This window comes from Camelus bactrianus, chromosome 16 (assembly GCF_048773025.1).
Source record: "Camelus bactrianus isolate YW-2024 breed Bactrian camel chromosome 16, ASM4877302v1, whole genome shotgun sequence".
In the NCBI taxonomy this organism is placed as follows: domain Eukaryota; kingdom Metazoa; phylum Chordata; class Mammalia; order Artiodactyla; family Camelidae; genus Camelus; species Camelus bactrianus.
This window is the reverse complement of record NC_133554.1, coordinates 43,956,078-43,971,532: the sequence shown is the minus strand read 5'-3', so window position 1 is coordinate 43,971,532 and position 15,455 is coordinate 43,956,078. Positions and strand designations below refer to the sequence as shown.

Genomic DNA, 15,455 nt, shown 5'->3' with positions numbered 1-15,455 from the left:
TTTTTAAGTAGGTTTTTGGACTTTTTGGTTTTCAGAATTGTGGTTAAGGGGACATATGCTATAAAAGTTCAAGCCCCAACTTTGCCACTTATTGTGACCTATATGGTCACCTATGAAGAAAAGACCTAATTATTTTTTAAGGATGATAATAAGGTTCAAAAATGTTAATGAGGTAATATATAAACACGTAGTAAGTTGTAAAACATGATACAAATACAGCTTTGAATTATAAGTTTTATTTTTAAGTTTAAGAACTAATGTAAATAGCAAAATGGGCGAAAGACATGGACAGAGCACATTTAAGAAATATTAATCACTAATGAAATTAAACAATTAAGCAATCTCATAATTAAAAGCAAATTAAACCGGGTATAATTTTTTATCTTGGCAAACAACTAAAAGGTTTTGGAGAATGGGCCACTCTTGTTGTGGAAGTGAACACTCGTGTGATTTCATCTCAGAGCAACGTGGCAACAGCTATCAAAATGTTTACATGTATCTACTCATTGACCTAGCAATTCCACTTCTAGAAATTTACCCTAGAAATTTGGCAGATATTCTTGCCAAATATGTAAGGATCTACTTTTTTAAATGTTCACTGCAGCACTGTCTGAAAATTTAAAAAGACTTAAAATAACCTAAATGCCCCTCTATAAGGAACCAGTTAATTACAGAAAATGTATTCAATCGAATACCATGTAGCCATGATAAAAGAGTTAGATCTATGTACTCTGATTTGGAAGGAGGTCCAACACATATTAAGTGAAAAAAAGCAGGGTGCAAGATGTACACAGTATGTTCCTGTTGTGTACACACACACTGCATTTGCCTATATATGTGCTAAATTTATATATATATATATACTGTATATAAACAATACGTGATACTGTATATGTTTATGTTCCATATGTTATATATTGTTTTATATGTAACTATATAACTATATAATATAAATGATAAGTATTATAGAATTTATAATGTGTAGAGCATATATAGATATAAAGATGTAGACACAGGTAAATAAAAATTTATTGAAAAAGCTGGTAACCGTGGTTATCCCTATTGAGGGAGTGAAAATTCTACTTTAAATTTTACACCCTTCAATATCATTTGAATTTTTAAAACTATGTCCATATATTACCAATATAAATTTTAAAGTTTAATTTTTTTAAACAAACCTCTGTACTTTGCCATGAGTTCAAGGGCAAAGTCTGAGTATTGCATTTTGTTTGTCATGGTTTAAGTCCACAATAGGCACTCAAAAAATGTTTGTGGATGAATAGGGTAGCTGATGAATGGAGGAGTAAACAGACATAGGCATTAACTAATATAACAATTACGTCTGAAAGTGTAAAGATTTCTAGAGTATGCAGGAAGCTGAGGTAGGTTTCTGGATAGTTCTAGGCGTGGCAGTATTAGCCACATGGTGAAAGGCTGGTTTCTGCTCTGAGAAATCAGAGCATAGATCTGGGCATGGGGAAGTCCCCCAGATTGGTTAGAAGTTACTCCAAACATCTTTTTCCCAATCTCTACAGTGGGAGCCATAATCTCTGACACCACCTCCCCTTGAGAGGAATTAGAGAGGGGGAAGTGGTTTGCCTCCAGGAGGAAGAAGTACAAGAAGGAGACAGAGAACAGTTCCTAGAGATTTATTATAATCTAAATGCTGCTTCTTTGGCTCTTGCTCTACCCCTCCTCTCCCCACCACAGACACAGGCTCAAATACTCAAGAAAGCCCTAATGAGTGGCCCAAATGCAAAGATGACAGTCAGTTGGTAGGAAGCCAGAAGTCCCACCCATCTCTCCCACCATCTGATGCAGCAGCCATAGTCAAGTGCCTAGGAAGAAGAAACAGAGCATGAAGGAGGGCCCTTAATAAAGAGCTTCTCGAAAAGTTCAGAGGTCCCAGAGGACCCTGGTACGCAGCCAAAGAACTGACAAAGTCCCAGGCCCTAGCTTGTCAGAGTGACTGGAAGACAGCCACAGCTTCCTCCCCAGCTCTGCTGTCACAGAAAGTTAATTACTTGTTGCATCAGCACTGTCAGAATCATCCTAGAAAAAAAAGACAAAAGTCACCTGTAGAATCTGCAAAGAGTAGACATTTGTGTTCACAAATGCTGCTTATTCTCTCCAGCTCTCCAAGTTTTCTTTGGTGATTTTCTGAATTACACAACTTCTTGGGAGGCTGATACAGAAGGATTTAAATTTTGGATAATAAAATAAGCCACTGGTGCTCAATAAACAGCGCTGGGCCAGGCATTTTGTGTCAGAATTTCAATGAATGCTACTGGTCCTTACAGCTGTAAAGACAGTCAGTAGGGCCAGGCACCAGACTGGAGAAGAAGAGGGGGAGACGGAAGGGAGGAGGGTCTTGCTAGAGTTTTCTATAGCATGGAGAAGAACATAGGACCTCCTGTGTCAAATTCAGATTTGGCTAACATGCACTGAGAACCACTATGTGCTTAAGAATGGGACAGGTGCTTTCTGGTATCTTATTTTTAAGGGCTAAAAGGAAACCGAAGGGTTGAGAAGCAGGCTTTACTTACATCCAGGTCGTCCATTGCAGGAGGAGGTTTCTTGGTGCTAACCTTCTTCAACAGCTAATGGGAGGAGAAAAGTCATCACAAAAGAAAAGAGGGGCTACAGAAGAGCAATCTGCATATCTGTGGACCAAAAACAAGTGGTCACAGACAAACAGCTGCCTCAGCTTTAAAGTTCCTAATACATCACTGGAATGATCCCTTTTTTAAAAGGAAATTAAGCACACATACACACAGCACCCTCCCTGCTAATCCAGGTTAGGGTCTTGCAACTTGAATAAACAGTAGCTGAAATTCTGAAACTAAATGCCATATGGCAGTATACAATTTATTGGGAACTTACTTTATGATGTGAATTATTTTATGATAATTTATTTTATGATGTGATTTTTATACTGTGTAGTTTGAGCTTCCCATGAAGTTCTCTGGCTCAGGAAACACACACACACACACACACACACACACACACACACACACACACACACACAAAGAAAGTAGAAGAGAGAATAAGAATTACACAAAAGTAGGAAAAGGTTTTGCCAAACGTTTTTGGACTCTATGAATAGTGAGTGAATCTATGTATACAGTTTCACTAACAGAATATTCATTTCTCTCATCCCTACTAGATAAACATTGCCCAAAACATGTAAAGACTGTCAGCACCAACGAGCAGCCTGCCTGGGGAGCTCATGTCCCTCTGCCTAGCCCTGATGACCATCCTCCAGAGCCATGTGTGCAGAGAGCCACAGAGAATGATTCCAATGGGCAGAAAACAGCATTACCTCTGCGTAATGTTCCACTTGAGCTAGCTCCGCTTCTTCGTCCCCTTCCCAGTCTCTCCAGTTATCAAAGTCCACAGACAACCACACTGGCTGTAAGAGGGAAAGCACAGAGAGAGTCACAGGCCAGGAAGGCAGTGGCAGAAGTGTATAGTTGAGTGTGGGCACGTGTACAGGAGCATGCTTGGGGGAAAGAGGGTCAATGAGGGTATTATCTTCCCAACAGCACCCCTTGGCTAACCCCCCTCCAGGCTGCCATGTCATCATCATCATCTGCAAAGATTTACCAGAAGCTTACTAAGTGCCAAGCACACTGCCAGGCATTGTAGGGGATGGAAAAGCATAGAAACTTTCCCCTCTAGGTGTAGATTGACCAGAGAGAGAACACATCTGGGAAGATAACTGTATCATAAAGCATCCTAGGAGTCAACCAGGCTGCATTCCCTAGGATCAGAGACAACCCTTTGAGGCCCATATTCCAAGTTCCCACATTTAGATAGGGAAAGAAGTTATTCACTCATTCATTCAACAGATATTTATTGAACACACACTATGGGCCAGATTTTGAGGTTGGCATTGTGATTATTAAAATGTTCAATACACAGTCCCAGCCATCAAGAAGCAAATAGGGAAGGGAAATGTAAATAAATCATTGTAACACAATGTGGAAAATGTGACAGTGGGGGAAAGTGTGACAGAGGGTTATGTGGGGGATATCACAAGAACCCAGAAAGGAGCTATGGGAACCCGGGTTTCTTGGAGTAGTAACACGGTCTTTAGAAAGAGCAGGGATTAGATGGACAAAAGTAGTGGTGATGGAGACTTTCCAAGAAGAAGGCAGAGCTTGAGCAAAGGTACAGAGGTAGATAAATAGCCTGGTGCATTGAAAAGAGATGCAAGCAGTTTGCTGTGGCTAGAATGTGAAGTGTTAGGCAGAGAGTAAGGGGATATGAGGCTGCAGAAGGAAGGAATAGCCAGGTCATGAGCTTGTATGCCATGCTGTGGTGCTTGGACTTCAACCCAAATGGCAGAAGCTATCAGTTCAAATGCCAAGAGTGTTAGGGAGATAATGAAAAGGAGTAAAGTGAAGTGGAGCCCCTGCCCCATTCTGAGCTCCAACTCTAGGCATTTAGCAATTTAGACCAGTGTGGCCAGAGTCTCCAGTTTCCGAGAGAAGCTGAGAATCTGGATTTTTAGGTGAAATCTCCATATTTTGAAATGTCAGTAACCAATCAAAATAATTTTTTAACACTGTAAAGATTGCTACAAATGTGGGAGCCAGGCCAGCCAGCAGGCAGCCAATTTTCAACTTTAAGGAGGGAAGAAGCCACTGGAGGGTCTTAAGTGGAAGAGGGACAGGGTCAAATGGGTGTTTTAGACAGACCACCCTGCAAGCAATGCAGAGGATGGATTGGGGGTGGGGCTGAAAGTATGTTACAAACCTCAGTCAGTAATGGAAGAAGCCAAATTAGGAAGAGATGAAATAATGGATTCAAGACTTTTTAGGGGGTCAAACAGGGAGAGCCTGGTGAGTAATTGAATGTTGGTAGGAAAGGAGCCAAGAGTGAGTCTCAGACATAACTTGGGTACCTGGGTACATAGAAAGCCCAGGAGAAAGAGCAGCACTCCCCACACACCTACCTTGATATCTTCCTTGGTGAGCCGGGGCCAGGCCACATTCTCCTTCCATTTCCTCACAAAGCAAGTAATGGAGCGACCAGAGCGCTTATCCTGAGAGTCCTGCCAGATAAGAGAGTTTCATTCTTAGGGTCTGAGGTTTAGAATGAATCTCCAGTTTCCCAGGCAGCCATCCCATCCAGACCTTACTGTCCCACCCCACCCTTACCTTGCTGTTCACCTTGGCATAGAACTCAATCTCATTGTACAACTCCACTCCATCGGCATTCTGGCAGCTGAGGAGACAATGCAGCTGAGGAGATGCAGGAGGCTGAGTGTGGGAGCATTAGAAGAAGGGATGGTTTCTGGGAAACCAGGCCCTCTAGAGTGGGGGGCTATTACCTGAACACAATGCGGTGGTCTTCGATGAGTACGTGCACATCGGTGCTGTCCTCAACACAAAACTCCATGAACACATACTTGGGCCTGTCGTACCACAGGGTCCGGGCATGCTGCCTGAAGAGGAGTTGAGGTGGGGCTTCATAGGGGTGGGAGAGGAAAGACGGAGGGCATTTGGGAAAGGTGGAAGGAGAGGAAAATACAGGGACGTTTTATGCTACATCACTGTCAAAGTGGAGCTAAGTAGGACAGAAGCGGGTGGAAGGGGAGTGATGGGAGTGAGTGTGTGCCGCGAGGGTGAACCTGGGGAGAATCGGAAGTACGAGAGTAGAGAGGTGGGGAGTTACGGACAACGTTCAGGTCACACTTCCCCTCACTACCGCAAAGTTACTGAGACCTGGGGACCGGGATTTCCATGGGACCTCGCAGAACCTGGAGCGCCCAGAAAACGTGGGGGCAAGTAATCTCCAGGCAAAGGGGAGGCCAGAAGCACTTACCGTGCCATGGCGGCTCCCGCTGCCCCGTGGCGTTTGGAGTCCAAGAGAAGGGCCGCTATCTTTAGATCCTGGGGACACCCCCAGCAGCTGCCTCTCCTTTTATGGTCGGGGGAAGGGTTTAAAGGCAGGTGGAATGTGGCCCTACAGCCAAGGGATCCGCACTCCGAAGAAACTCTGGGAGAGCATAGTCCCTGCAGCCCTTCCCATTTTGGGGTATCCAGAAACGTACAGGTTAGGAACAGACGACCCATCCGCCGAGATCAGGGCAAAGGCTACACTAGAGTTGATACATATGGAAGGATTTGTCCCCGGCTTCATTCACCTGTTCCTCCAACATTTAGTACACGCAGTGCCTGATTCACAGCAGGCGCTCAACAGAAAAGCCAGAAGGCGGAATTAAATCCCGAAGGAAGGCCCGCTTGGAGTGACGTCTTAACTTGGTGACGTCTGAGTCCCGCCCACCCTCCTCCGGGTTTCCCAGCCTGCGCGCCGTTGCCATGGCAGCGAGGGGGCGCGGCTGACGTGCGGCGGCGTTTCCTGGAAGATGGCGGCTGTGGAAGCGGCTGAGGAACCGGTAACTGGGGTGGTGGCCGTTGGACCAACGGCGAAGGACGAAGAGGAGGAGGAAGAGGAGTCGCTGCCGCCCTGCGAGGCAGTACGCTGGGCGCCGGTGGGGGCGGTGGCGGAAGCCGGGCCCGGGGCCGCTGTGTTCTCTGAAGAGGCGGCGGCCGAGGACCCTGGCGCGGCCCCGGGCTCCCCACCGGACTCCCCTGGCCGGACGCTGCGGCGGCTGCGGGCCGAGCGGCGGCGGTTGGACTCCGCGCTCCTCGCGCTGTCCTCGCACTTCGCCCAGGTGCAGTTCCGCCTGCGGCAGGTGGTGCGCGGGGCGCCGGCAGAGCAGCAGCGCCTCCTGCGCGAGCTTGAGGACTTCGCCTTCCGTGGCTGCCCTCACGTCCTGGGTTACGGGGGCCCCGAGGACCCCGCCAGCGATGATGGCGACGGGCTGCCGGGGGACCGGCCATGGTTGCGAGGCGAGGACCAGGTGAACAGCTGGGGCTGGGCCCCGAGGGATATGAGAATGGAGGGCTGGGTGGATGGCGATGCTGTCGCTGACGAAGGTAGCAGTGGTGAGAAACCAGCTCCTCTAGGTGTGTATGTGCGTCCCAGAAGAGGAGACTAGACAAGTACTCGGGGCCAGCTGTAAGGTAAGATGACAGGCCTGGAAAGCTGATGGTGAGAGGTGTCCACCAAAGTTGTGGAAAGAGATGCAGGTGTGATGACGTGCGAGGCATAAGAGCAGTGAGCGAGGAGAGTATTCAGAGAGCAACGGAGCAAGCAGCTGAAGCAGTACTGCTCCCACTCGCCTTGCCGTTGCCTCGACAGATACCTAAGTCGTGAGTACATAGAGGACTCCGACCCTGGGGATTGAGAAAATCGGCTAGCGAAGGGCAAGTGAATTGAAATTCATGAAATTTTAGATCTGCATTCTGTCCATGCTTTACTAGAATCTAGAGAATGTCTTTCATCTTTAGACTCTCTCTTCTGGTTAAGAACTTTGTGAACAGCAAGGTCTCTTAGTAACTGAAAGAAACACAACTCCTGATTATATGAATTTCCTAATTCTGGTATTTTAAAACTCCTTCCCCGTCCTGCTTAATAGCTAGATATTCTAAATGAAGCCCCTTTGGTAACTGTGACAACATACATTGAATTACTCTACAGTAAGTACCGAGAATTTGTGTGACGTAACAAGGGAACATTTGAATCTCTGTAAGTGTGCAGTTGTAGATAGTTTGTTGGAAAAGACTTGCTGTTTTTTCTCCACCTTTTTATTCTTTAAGTTACAACTCACTCATGTGGCTTTCTTCCCACTTAAATTGGTTTTAACTTTAAGAAGGCTTTATCAGTATGAGATTTATCAGTATGAGATATTGACTTGCTTATTTTAATCTGAAATGTTTCTAGTACAGTCCTGTGTTTACTGTTCCACCCTTCTTTCCACACATCCACAGCTCCTTGCACAAGTCCTCAGATTGCCAGACTTTTAAGGAATAGGTAGAATAGAAAGACTTACTGTGGCAGGGCCCTGTTAAGAAGTGGGGAGCACCAAGGTTCCGCGTGGTTGTGGTGCTCTTCTGGTTGTTCATTTTTGCTTTTGGGAACAAAGTATAGAGCTCAAAACTTCTAATAAGCAGCTGTAATCTTGTGTGCATATATTGACACATGAACAGGTAGTGCCAAAGTCAGGGACATGTTTGAACCAAATGATTTACTGCTTCTCAGTTTCAGGGTTTTTTTTTAACCAGTACTTTTTCTCACTTCATACTGGAAATTATTTCTGTTATTTCCTGCCTTGCACCAGAGCTCATTGTTCTCTCCTGGTAAACTTGTTTGCCCGCACTCCAGTAAATAGCATACTCAGTAATTACCATGGCAAGTGACAGAGGTGAGCAGACACGCTCATGAAAAATGGAATCAGGATTTACGGCTGATTTCATTCTTCTTTGGCTTCATAAAGTTGTGATGCAATGAAAACAAAGTTTTCCTAGTTCTTTACTTAAGCTGGTTAGACAGCTTCTTTCACTAAGAGTTCATTGTTTGGAATGTGCCCTTCTGGACCTGATTGAGTTCAGTAACAAACAGCAAATTTGTATTGAGAGCTTAACCCTGTACCAGACACTGTGCTTGGTACAGGGGTACAGTAAAGGCCTTTGCCCTTAAGGAGTTGATAGGCTTAGGGAGACAGAATCCTAAACAAATAATTATAATGTGATATGACCTGGAGTAGAAGTGTATACAAAATACAGAGAAGGAAATGATCAATTATGCCTGGGGAAAATTGAGGAAGACCTCGTAAAGGGTAGCTAGGCCCACACTAAGTGTTGGAGAGGGACAGAGTTCGAAGAAGAAAACACAATACTGGGAAAGGATTGGAGAGGGAGTATCCTGAGAAAAGGCTTGCTTTCATATTGAGCAAAAACTAAAGCAAGAGGATTGCTATTTAAATAGCTGAACAGAAAGTTAATTTGTTGTTTTTCATTTGTTCTCTCTCAAACCTTACGTCTGGAGGCATTGGTAAGTACCATTTTAAGGTTAGATTTAATATTCTTTCAACTTCTAGTTTAAAATGCAGCTTTAAACCTGAAAATATTTGCTGGTTTTGCTTTGTAATGTTTTTGATACTCAAGAAAGGCAAGAGAGAAGCAGTTTTTGAGAATACATTGACAAAACTACCTCTCTGAAAAGTTTTTAATCATTTAAATGCAGAAAACTACCTGGTGGCCAACAGCGGGAAAAAGGAGTCCCTGGTCAGGGAACCTTACCAGATTTTTCTTTTTTGGAGGGGATGGGTAATTAGGTTTATTTATTCATTTATTTATTAATGGAGGTACTGGGCATTGAACCTAGGACCTCTACCACTGAGCTATGCCCTCCCCAACTTTTTTTAAAAAACATTGTTACCTTCCCAGCCCTATTACTTGACTTTGGATTTTTTTTTTTTTTCACTGCCTCAGTCACCTGTGTTTATTTGATTCTGCAATACACTGGAGGGGCTTTGAACTTTTACTGGAGAGGCTTTGAACTTTAAGAAAATTGGTTGTGATTTGTAAAGCCTTTCTCTGTACCCTTTCCTCCAGATTCTTTTGCAAAATTTGGCTGCAGAAAGTATTCAGGTGTTCTTCTGCGGTAATTGGCTATGAAGGATGGCACGTTTAATTCCTGGGAAGCTGTCTTGGCTAAGATAAATTGTGTCAATCCTAACTAGACCTTTGAGGGGAAAAAAGCAATCTTAGCAAAAGGCCCCATTGTATTCATATCCTATTTCCAATGAAGGACAAATACTTTCTTAAAGAAAACACATTTAATAAATTGCCCTGGATGAAATAATTATTCTTATTTTTGAACCTGTCTCATGAATTCTGTTTATCATTTGGGTTATTTGAAAACATTTTGTATTTTCCCATCTAAGAGTGAGCAGGAGAAACAGGAACGTCTGGAAACCCAACGGGAGAAGCAGAAGGAACTCATACTGCAGCTCAAAACCCAGCTCGATGACCTGGAAACGTTCGCCTATCAAGAAGGCAGCTACGACTCCCTGCCGCAGTCTGTGGTCTTGGAAAGACAGCGGGTGAGCACCACTGCCTCAGGCTCCCTTGTCCCTTCCAGCCTTCGCAGGACAGCCTTTTCTCACTTGTTCACTCGCGGCCTTACTGCTAGCCCAAATCAGAGGGACATTTTGCTACTACGTGGGACCAGTCTTTCTTCACACATGGAAATTCATGTGCCAAAGCTTTATGTTATGATGATTGAGCTCTGTTTTATGTTATTAATTATTATTAACATTTACTTTATTTATTGTATTATTAATAATAATTAATGGCTTATTAATTAGAGTGATATCATTATTTTATTGTTATTAATTATAGTAATATATAATAGTAACAATTATAATTTCTTTCATTTGATCATTAAAACTGTTCTGCTTGGGCATTTCATACAATGCAAACTAGTTTATTTCCCCAGCACCAGTTGATAAATATTCCAGGAATACAGACTGAGATTTTAATGCTGTATCTATTTAAGCAGCACCTGAGCAGACAGGTAGATCTGCTGGTCAAGCTACACCTACAGCCTCCCCTCCACATTTGTCTCTCTCAGTGATGTGGCTGTTTTTCTGGCAGGGCTGGAGTTACATAATCTGGTTTTCAGATTGTTCCTAATATTGTCACTAGGATGTTTTGTAGAACTTTTTCTTTAGCTGCCTAGAGTAGGGGGAGAAGGGATGAGAGGAAACTGGAAACTAAGGGAAATCAGTATTTATTCTCTTGGAGGCCATGGGGGAAGCTAATTGAATACTCCAAGAGAGGTTTTTTTGTTTGTTTTTTGTTTGTTTGTTTGTTTCAATTTAAAGCTGTTTTTGTTTTGTTTTGGTTTGGGGGGGTAATTAGATTTATTTATTTTTAATGGAGGTACTGGGGATTGAACGTAGGACCTCGGACATGCTAAGCACGCACTCTACCGCTGAGATACACCCTCGCCTCCAAGAGAATAAATATTCTTGGGGCTTTTTGGATCATCAGCCACTTTGGATTATTCACACTGTTGTTCTCCTTAGTGAAAGTTGCCTGTCCTGGTAGAAAATTTGCAGCAGGAGGAACCATTTCTGTCAAAGAGGAACTAGGGGTCCTTGTTACTATGAGGAGTAAAGGGTCTGTGCCCTCACCCTGATCAGAGTTGCATCATTTTTCTCACAAATTTGGGAGCTCTGTGTGTCTTTGGTTTCCATTGAAGGGTAGGAGGGAGGCGTACTAATAAAAGACTATCCTTTTTACTAAACTTTCACTAAAAATTCCAAAGGGTGTGCTCATGGCTTGTGGTCTTGATAGGTGATCATAGACGAGTTAATAAAGAAACTGGACATGAATCTGAATGGGGACCTCAGTTCACTGTCCACTGAGGAGCTTCGGCAGCGTGTGGATGCAGCTGTGGCTCAAATCGTCAACCCAGCCCGAGTGAAAGAACAGTTGGTTGAGCAGCTGAAAACTCAGATCCGAGACCTCGAGATGTTCATCAACTTCATCCAAGGTCAGAGGAGGGGACAAGAAGGGAAGGGTGGCCAGATGTCATAATTAATGCATTGTGAATACTAACACCTAAAGGCACTAGTCTTTGACGTACCATTTAAGAGATTTAATCACCCAGTAACAGGAGCCAGCGTGATGGAGCGCAAAGAACAGGGATTTTACAATCAGAGAGTTAAAATCCCAGCCCTGCCACCTACTGGCTTCATGTTCTTGGGCAGGTTACTCACCTCTTATCCCACTCTCCTCCTCCATGAAATCACTGATGCTTCCTTCACTCAGCAAATATTTATTAAGCCAGCCACTTACGCCAGTCACACAGTTAAATAAGATACTATTTGTTAAAGTGGTAGTCACTAGTAAATAGTATTTTTTCTTTAAAAATCTGCCATAAAGAGGCTAAATAAGTGTCTTGTCTTTATGACTACTAATTCCAGATGAAGTCGGAAGCCCATTACAGACAGATAGTGGACACTGCGAGTGCAAGGCCAGTGGGAAGACAGGAAATGGCTCCACCAGAACTGGCAGCAGCAAACTGCCTCCAGGAAACAGCAAAAGTAAGTACACCTTCCAGAATGGGCAAATCTATGGAGACAGAAAGTGGATTAGCAGTTGGGGGGGCTTGAGGGCTTGAGGAGAAGTGGGGAATGGGAAATGCTAACCACACAGGGTTTCTTTGGGGATGATGGTTGCACAACTCTGAATCTACTAAAAAAACCACTGAATTATACACTTTTCATGGGCAAATTGTATGGTATGTGAATTACCTAAAAGTAGCTGTTATTAACCTAAAAAAAGGTAAGTCTGGCAACATCCTGGGTGGCTCTTGGCTTCATGGGGGACCTGTACTGTAGCTCAGAAGCAAGAATGGACCTCAGCTTATGACTCATTGAATGTACCTCTGACCACTGTGGCCTCTCACTGATGAGCCACTGTGTTTTCTATGCAGCGAAGGCAGAGGACGTGAAGAGAGTTCGGGAGACAGGGCTGCACCTGATGCGGCGAGCGCTGGCAGTGCTCCAGATCTTTGCCGTCAGCCAGTTCGGTTGTGCCACAGGCCAGATCCCACAGACCCTGTGGCAGCGGGGCCAGGCTGACAGGGACTACTCTCCCTTACTGAAGAGGCTGGAGGTGTCGGTAGACAGGGTGAAGCAGCTTGCCTTGAGGCACCAGCCACACGACCACGTCGTCAGCTCTGCCAACCTCCAGGACCTGTCTCTGGGAGGGAGGGATGAGCTGACCATGGCTGTGCGGAAGGAGCTGACGGTGGCTGTGAGGGACCTGCTGGCCCACGGGCTGTACGCCTCCTCACCAGGGATGAGCCTGGTCATGGCCCCCATTGCCTGCTTGCTGCCAGCCTTCTCCTCGGCCCCCGAGGCCATGCACCCCTGGGAGCTCTTCGTAAAGTACTACCACGCCAAGAACGGCCGTGCCTACGTGGAATCCCCGGCCCGGAAGCTCTCACAATCCTTCGCCCTGCCGGTTATGGGAGGCACTGTTGTGACCCCCAAGCAGAGCCTGCTGACAGCCATCCACATGGTGCTGACAGAGCACGACCCTTTTAAGCGCAGTGCAGACTCGGAGTTGAAGGCCTTGGTGTGCATGGCCCTCAATGAGCAGCGTCTCGTGTCCTGGGTGAACCTCATCTGCAAGTCAGGGTCGCTCATCGAGCCCCACTACCAGCCCTGGAGCTACATGGCACACACAGGCTTCGAGAGCGCCCTCAACCTGCTCAGCCGCCTCAGCAGCCTCAAATTCAGCCTCCCTGTAGACCTGGCTGTGCGCCAGCTCAAGAACATCAAAGATGCCTTTTGATGAGAATGCCCTGGCCCTCAGCCAGCGCCTTGCTCAGGAGGGATGGGTGGTTAGTCTTCTAGGAGCAGCGCAGCAGGAGGAGGAGGGGATAAGACATTTCCCCTGGCCAAATGACTGCAAAGTCTGTTTTCCCCATCAGCGTAGCAGCTCAGAAAGATACGCTGGGGACCCTCTTGTTAACACGTTGATTGCCCACTGTGGATCCGGTGCCTCTGAGGAAACACAACTGTCACCCAGATTTGGGTGATGTGGTGATCAACGTGTTAAAAGGTTCTGCCCTGGCATGTAACCACAGTGCACATGTGGGTGCGTCCATTTGAGCTTGTGTAAAAGAAATCATCAAGGCACACAATTAACACTCTAACTCATTGCGCCACATCTGATTTTTAGAAAACCCGGATGCTCTAACCGTTACTTTCGTGGTGGTGAGTGACGGCACGAATTAGTCGTTTGTCCTGGAAGACATTCAACCTGAGGCTTCCGTTAGTCCAGTTGGGTGCCATGTTCCTTCACCCGAGGCAGGTTGAAAGTCCTGGGTCAGAATGTAAATTCTTTTTCTGAGGACTGATGCCCTTTTCTTCCTGACCCCAATGTCAGGGGAGGCTTTGTATGCTCTATAGCTGCCTCTAAAGCTGGGAGTGGGAATATCTGAGAAGAGCATTTCTAAGGGTGTTAATCACAAGTTGATTTTAATATGAGCCCTTTTTCATGTAGAGGGAAGAACTGAAATCTGTCCCTAACGAGGTGGGCCTTTCCTCATAGTGCAGATGATGGTCTTTTGGTTTTGGAGCTGGTGGTTTACGGGGACAACCGCCGTCTGGTACCACATCCTCTGGCAAGTAACCTTTCTCTGCACACCTCCCAGATGCAGACCCAGTCCCCTCAGAAGTGTGTGTGTCAGAGGTGTACTCCTTGAGAGAATCCTGGCCACCCAAGTCCAGTATGGATGGGAACACATGTTGGTGACCTGCAGCAGCTCCTCCTGGAGTTGTGACTCCACTTGTCCTGGGGGCTAGATGATGGAGGAGGTCTGATCATGTGACAGGTACTGCAGCCAGAGTGAGAACTGTGGCAGATCCCTGCTGACAGATCAGGGGCTGAGCATTTCATTGTGAAACTGAGTCTCGATTGGTCCTATTTGGTCTGTTTTTGCCCTTTTAATTAATATTTGCCACTCAGCTTGCATACTGCTCTGGGACTAACCAAAGATGAGCAAAATGTATCACCTACTGGAAGACCAAATGGGTTCTCAACACTACTGATCCAGCATTGTTTCATGTACTACATTGCCAACTGCACTTTGTGTCTGCACTATAACATAGTGCGTTTTAACTTAATTTTTCAGTAACATTATTTAAGATATATTATTGATAATTGGAATTAGTCCTCCTTCACATGAAATAGAATAAGTGTAAAATGTGAAAAATGATATATCTGTGGTTGCTAATAAAATCATTGTATTTTGTGATTTTGTAAGGTCTCTGCAAAGACCTTAGAGACCCTTGGCTTTGGTTTATAAGTCTGTTTGGGTGTTCTCAGCCCATCTGATCCAGATCGGTATTTCCTTGAACAGTGTCTGGTGTCTGGCCCTTCTGCCTCTTCTCTGCCCTCTGCCCTGGATCAGCTCAGCTTTGGTGTTTTTCCCCCCTTGAACAATGTCACTAAAAAATGCCCTGGGCATCCTGTCTAGCCCGGGTCTGCAGTCCCATCCCCACAGCAGATCTCAGCACACGTGCCACTTTTGGAATTGTCACTTTTAAATTCACTTGTCTGGATATCATTTAAGGTGGGTGATAACTGCTGTAGCCACATAGTATATAGCCCTGGGTCACCCCAGTATTAAATTTTCTAGTCCTCACAAAAACTAAACTAACTCGTATTAAGGTTTTATGCTAGCATCATGGGAACCATTTTTGTGTGTGTCATCCTAATTTAATTCTCACTATACTTGTAAGGCAGGACAGTATTATCCCCATTTTATAGCTGAGGAAACTACTGCAGAGAGTTAAATATTTTGTCCAGGTTTACATATTGGAAGAGCTGGGATTTGAACCCAAGTTGCCTGAATCTAAACCCTATGGTCTTTATACTGTTATGTTACTTCATTGTATCCCAGGCTGCTTCTAGATCTTTTGTTCCTCTCTCTCCTTTATCCACCCCCTCACTTCACCATCATTTTGGCAACGAGCAGGTATTTTCCACATACCTGCCAGAAATTTCAGCTGC

The 15,455-nt window shown here is 45.2% G+C and overlaps 2 protein-coding genes across 5 annotated transcripts; one reads left to right on the top strand and one right to left on the bottom strand.

Annotated features, from left to right (window-relative positions):
* Positions 1-1,633: 1,633 nt before the first annotated feature.
* PTGES3L (prostaglandin E synthase 3 like) lies at positions 1,634-6,223 on the bottom strand. Of its 4 annotated transcripts, none has more exons than XM_010968948.3 (7): positions 5,833-6,223; positions 5,339-5,452; positions 5,166-5,232; positions 4,961-5,059; positions 3,323-3,412; positions 2,547-2,600; positions 1,634-2,052 (listed from the first exon to the last, which is right to left on the bottom strand). In XM_010968948.3, the coding sequence occupies exons 1-7, from the start codon at positions 6,081-6,083 to the stop codon at positions 2,017-2,019; spliced, it is 711 nt and encodes a 236-aa protein (XP_010967250.1). In that variant the 5' UTR covers positions 6,084-6,223; the 3' UTR covers positions 1,634-2,016. The 4 variants fall into 4 exon arrangements, with proteins under 4 accessions (XP_010967250.1, XP_010967252.1, XP_045361847.1 ...); XM_010968950.3 differs by having other exon boundaries at positions 5,339-5,474; positions 6,062-6,223; XM_045505891.2 differs by having other exon boundaries at positions 5,339-5,474; positions 5,833-6,185.
* A 5-nt stretch (positions 6,224-6,228) lies between these two features.
* On the top strand, positions 6,229-14,697 carry RUNDC1 (RUN domain containing 1). The gene is made up of 5 exons (XM_074343359.1): positions 6,229-6,874; positions 9,803-9,961; positions 11,220-11,418; positions 11,852-11,971; positions 12,364-14,697. The coding sequence occupies exons 1-5, from the start codon at positions 6,377-6,379 to the stop codon at positions 13,227-13,229; spliced, it is 1,842 nt and encodes a 613-aa protein (XP_074199460.1). The 5' UTR covers positions 6,229-6,376; the 3' UTR covers positions 13,230-14,697.
* The last annotated feature ends 758 nt before the right edge of the window (positions 14,698-15,455 follow it).

What these genes read in the sequence shown, in the direction of transcription:
- PTGES3L (XM_010968948.3), bottom strand. Translation starts at nt 6,083, where the DNA reads ATGGGTCGTCTGTTCCTAACCTGTACGTTTCTGGATACCCCAAAATGG. An exon ending in GACCACCGCATTGTGTTCAG is followed by an intron (nt 5,233 to 5,338) that starts GTAATAGCCCCC and finishes TTGTCTCCTCAG; the next exon opens with CTGCCAGAATGCCGATGGAG. An exon ending in ATGCCAAGGTGAACAGCAAG is followed by an intron (nt 5,060 to 5,165) that starts GTAAGGGTGGGG and finishes CTTATCTGGCAG; the next exon opens with GACTCTCAGGATAAGCGCTC.
- RUNDC1 (XM_074343359.1), top strand. Translation starts at nt 6,377, where the DNA reads ATGGCGGCTGTGGAAGCGGCTGAGGAACCGGTAACTGGGGTGGTGGCC. An exon ending in TGGTCTTGGAAAGACAGCGG is followed by an intron (nt 9,962 to 11,219) that starts GTGAGCACCACT and finishes TGGTCTTGATAG; the next exon opens with GTGATCATAGACGAGTTAAT. An exon ending in GTTCATCAACTTCATCCAAG is followed by an intron (nt 11,419 to 11,851) that starts GTCAGAGGAGGG and finishes TACTAATTCCAG; the next exon opens with ATGAAGTCGGAAGCCCATTA.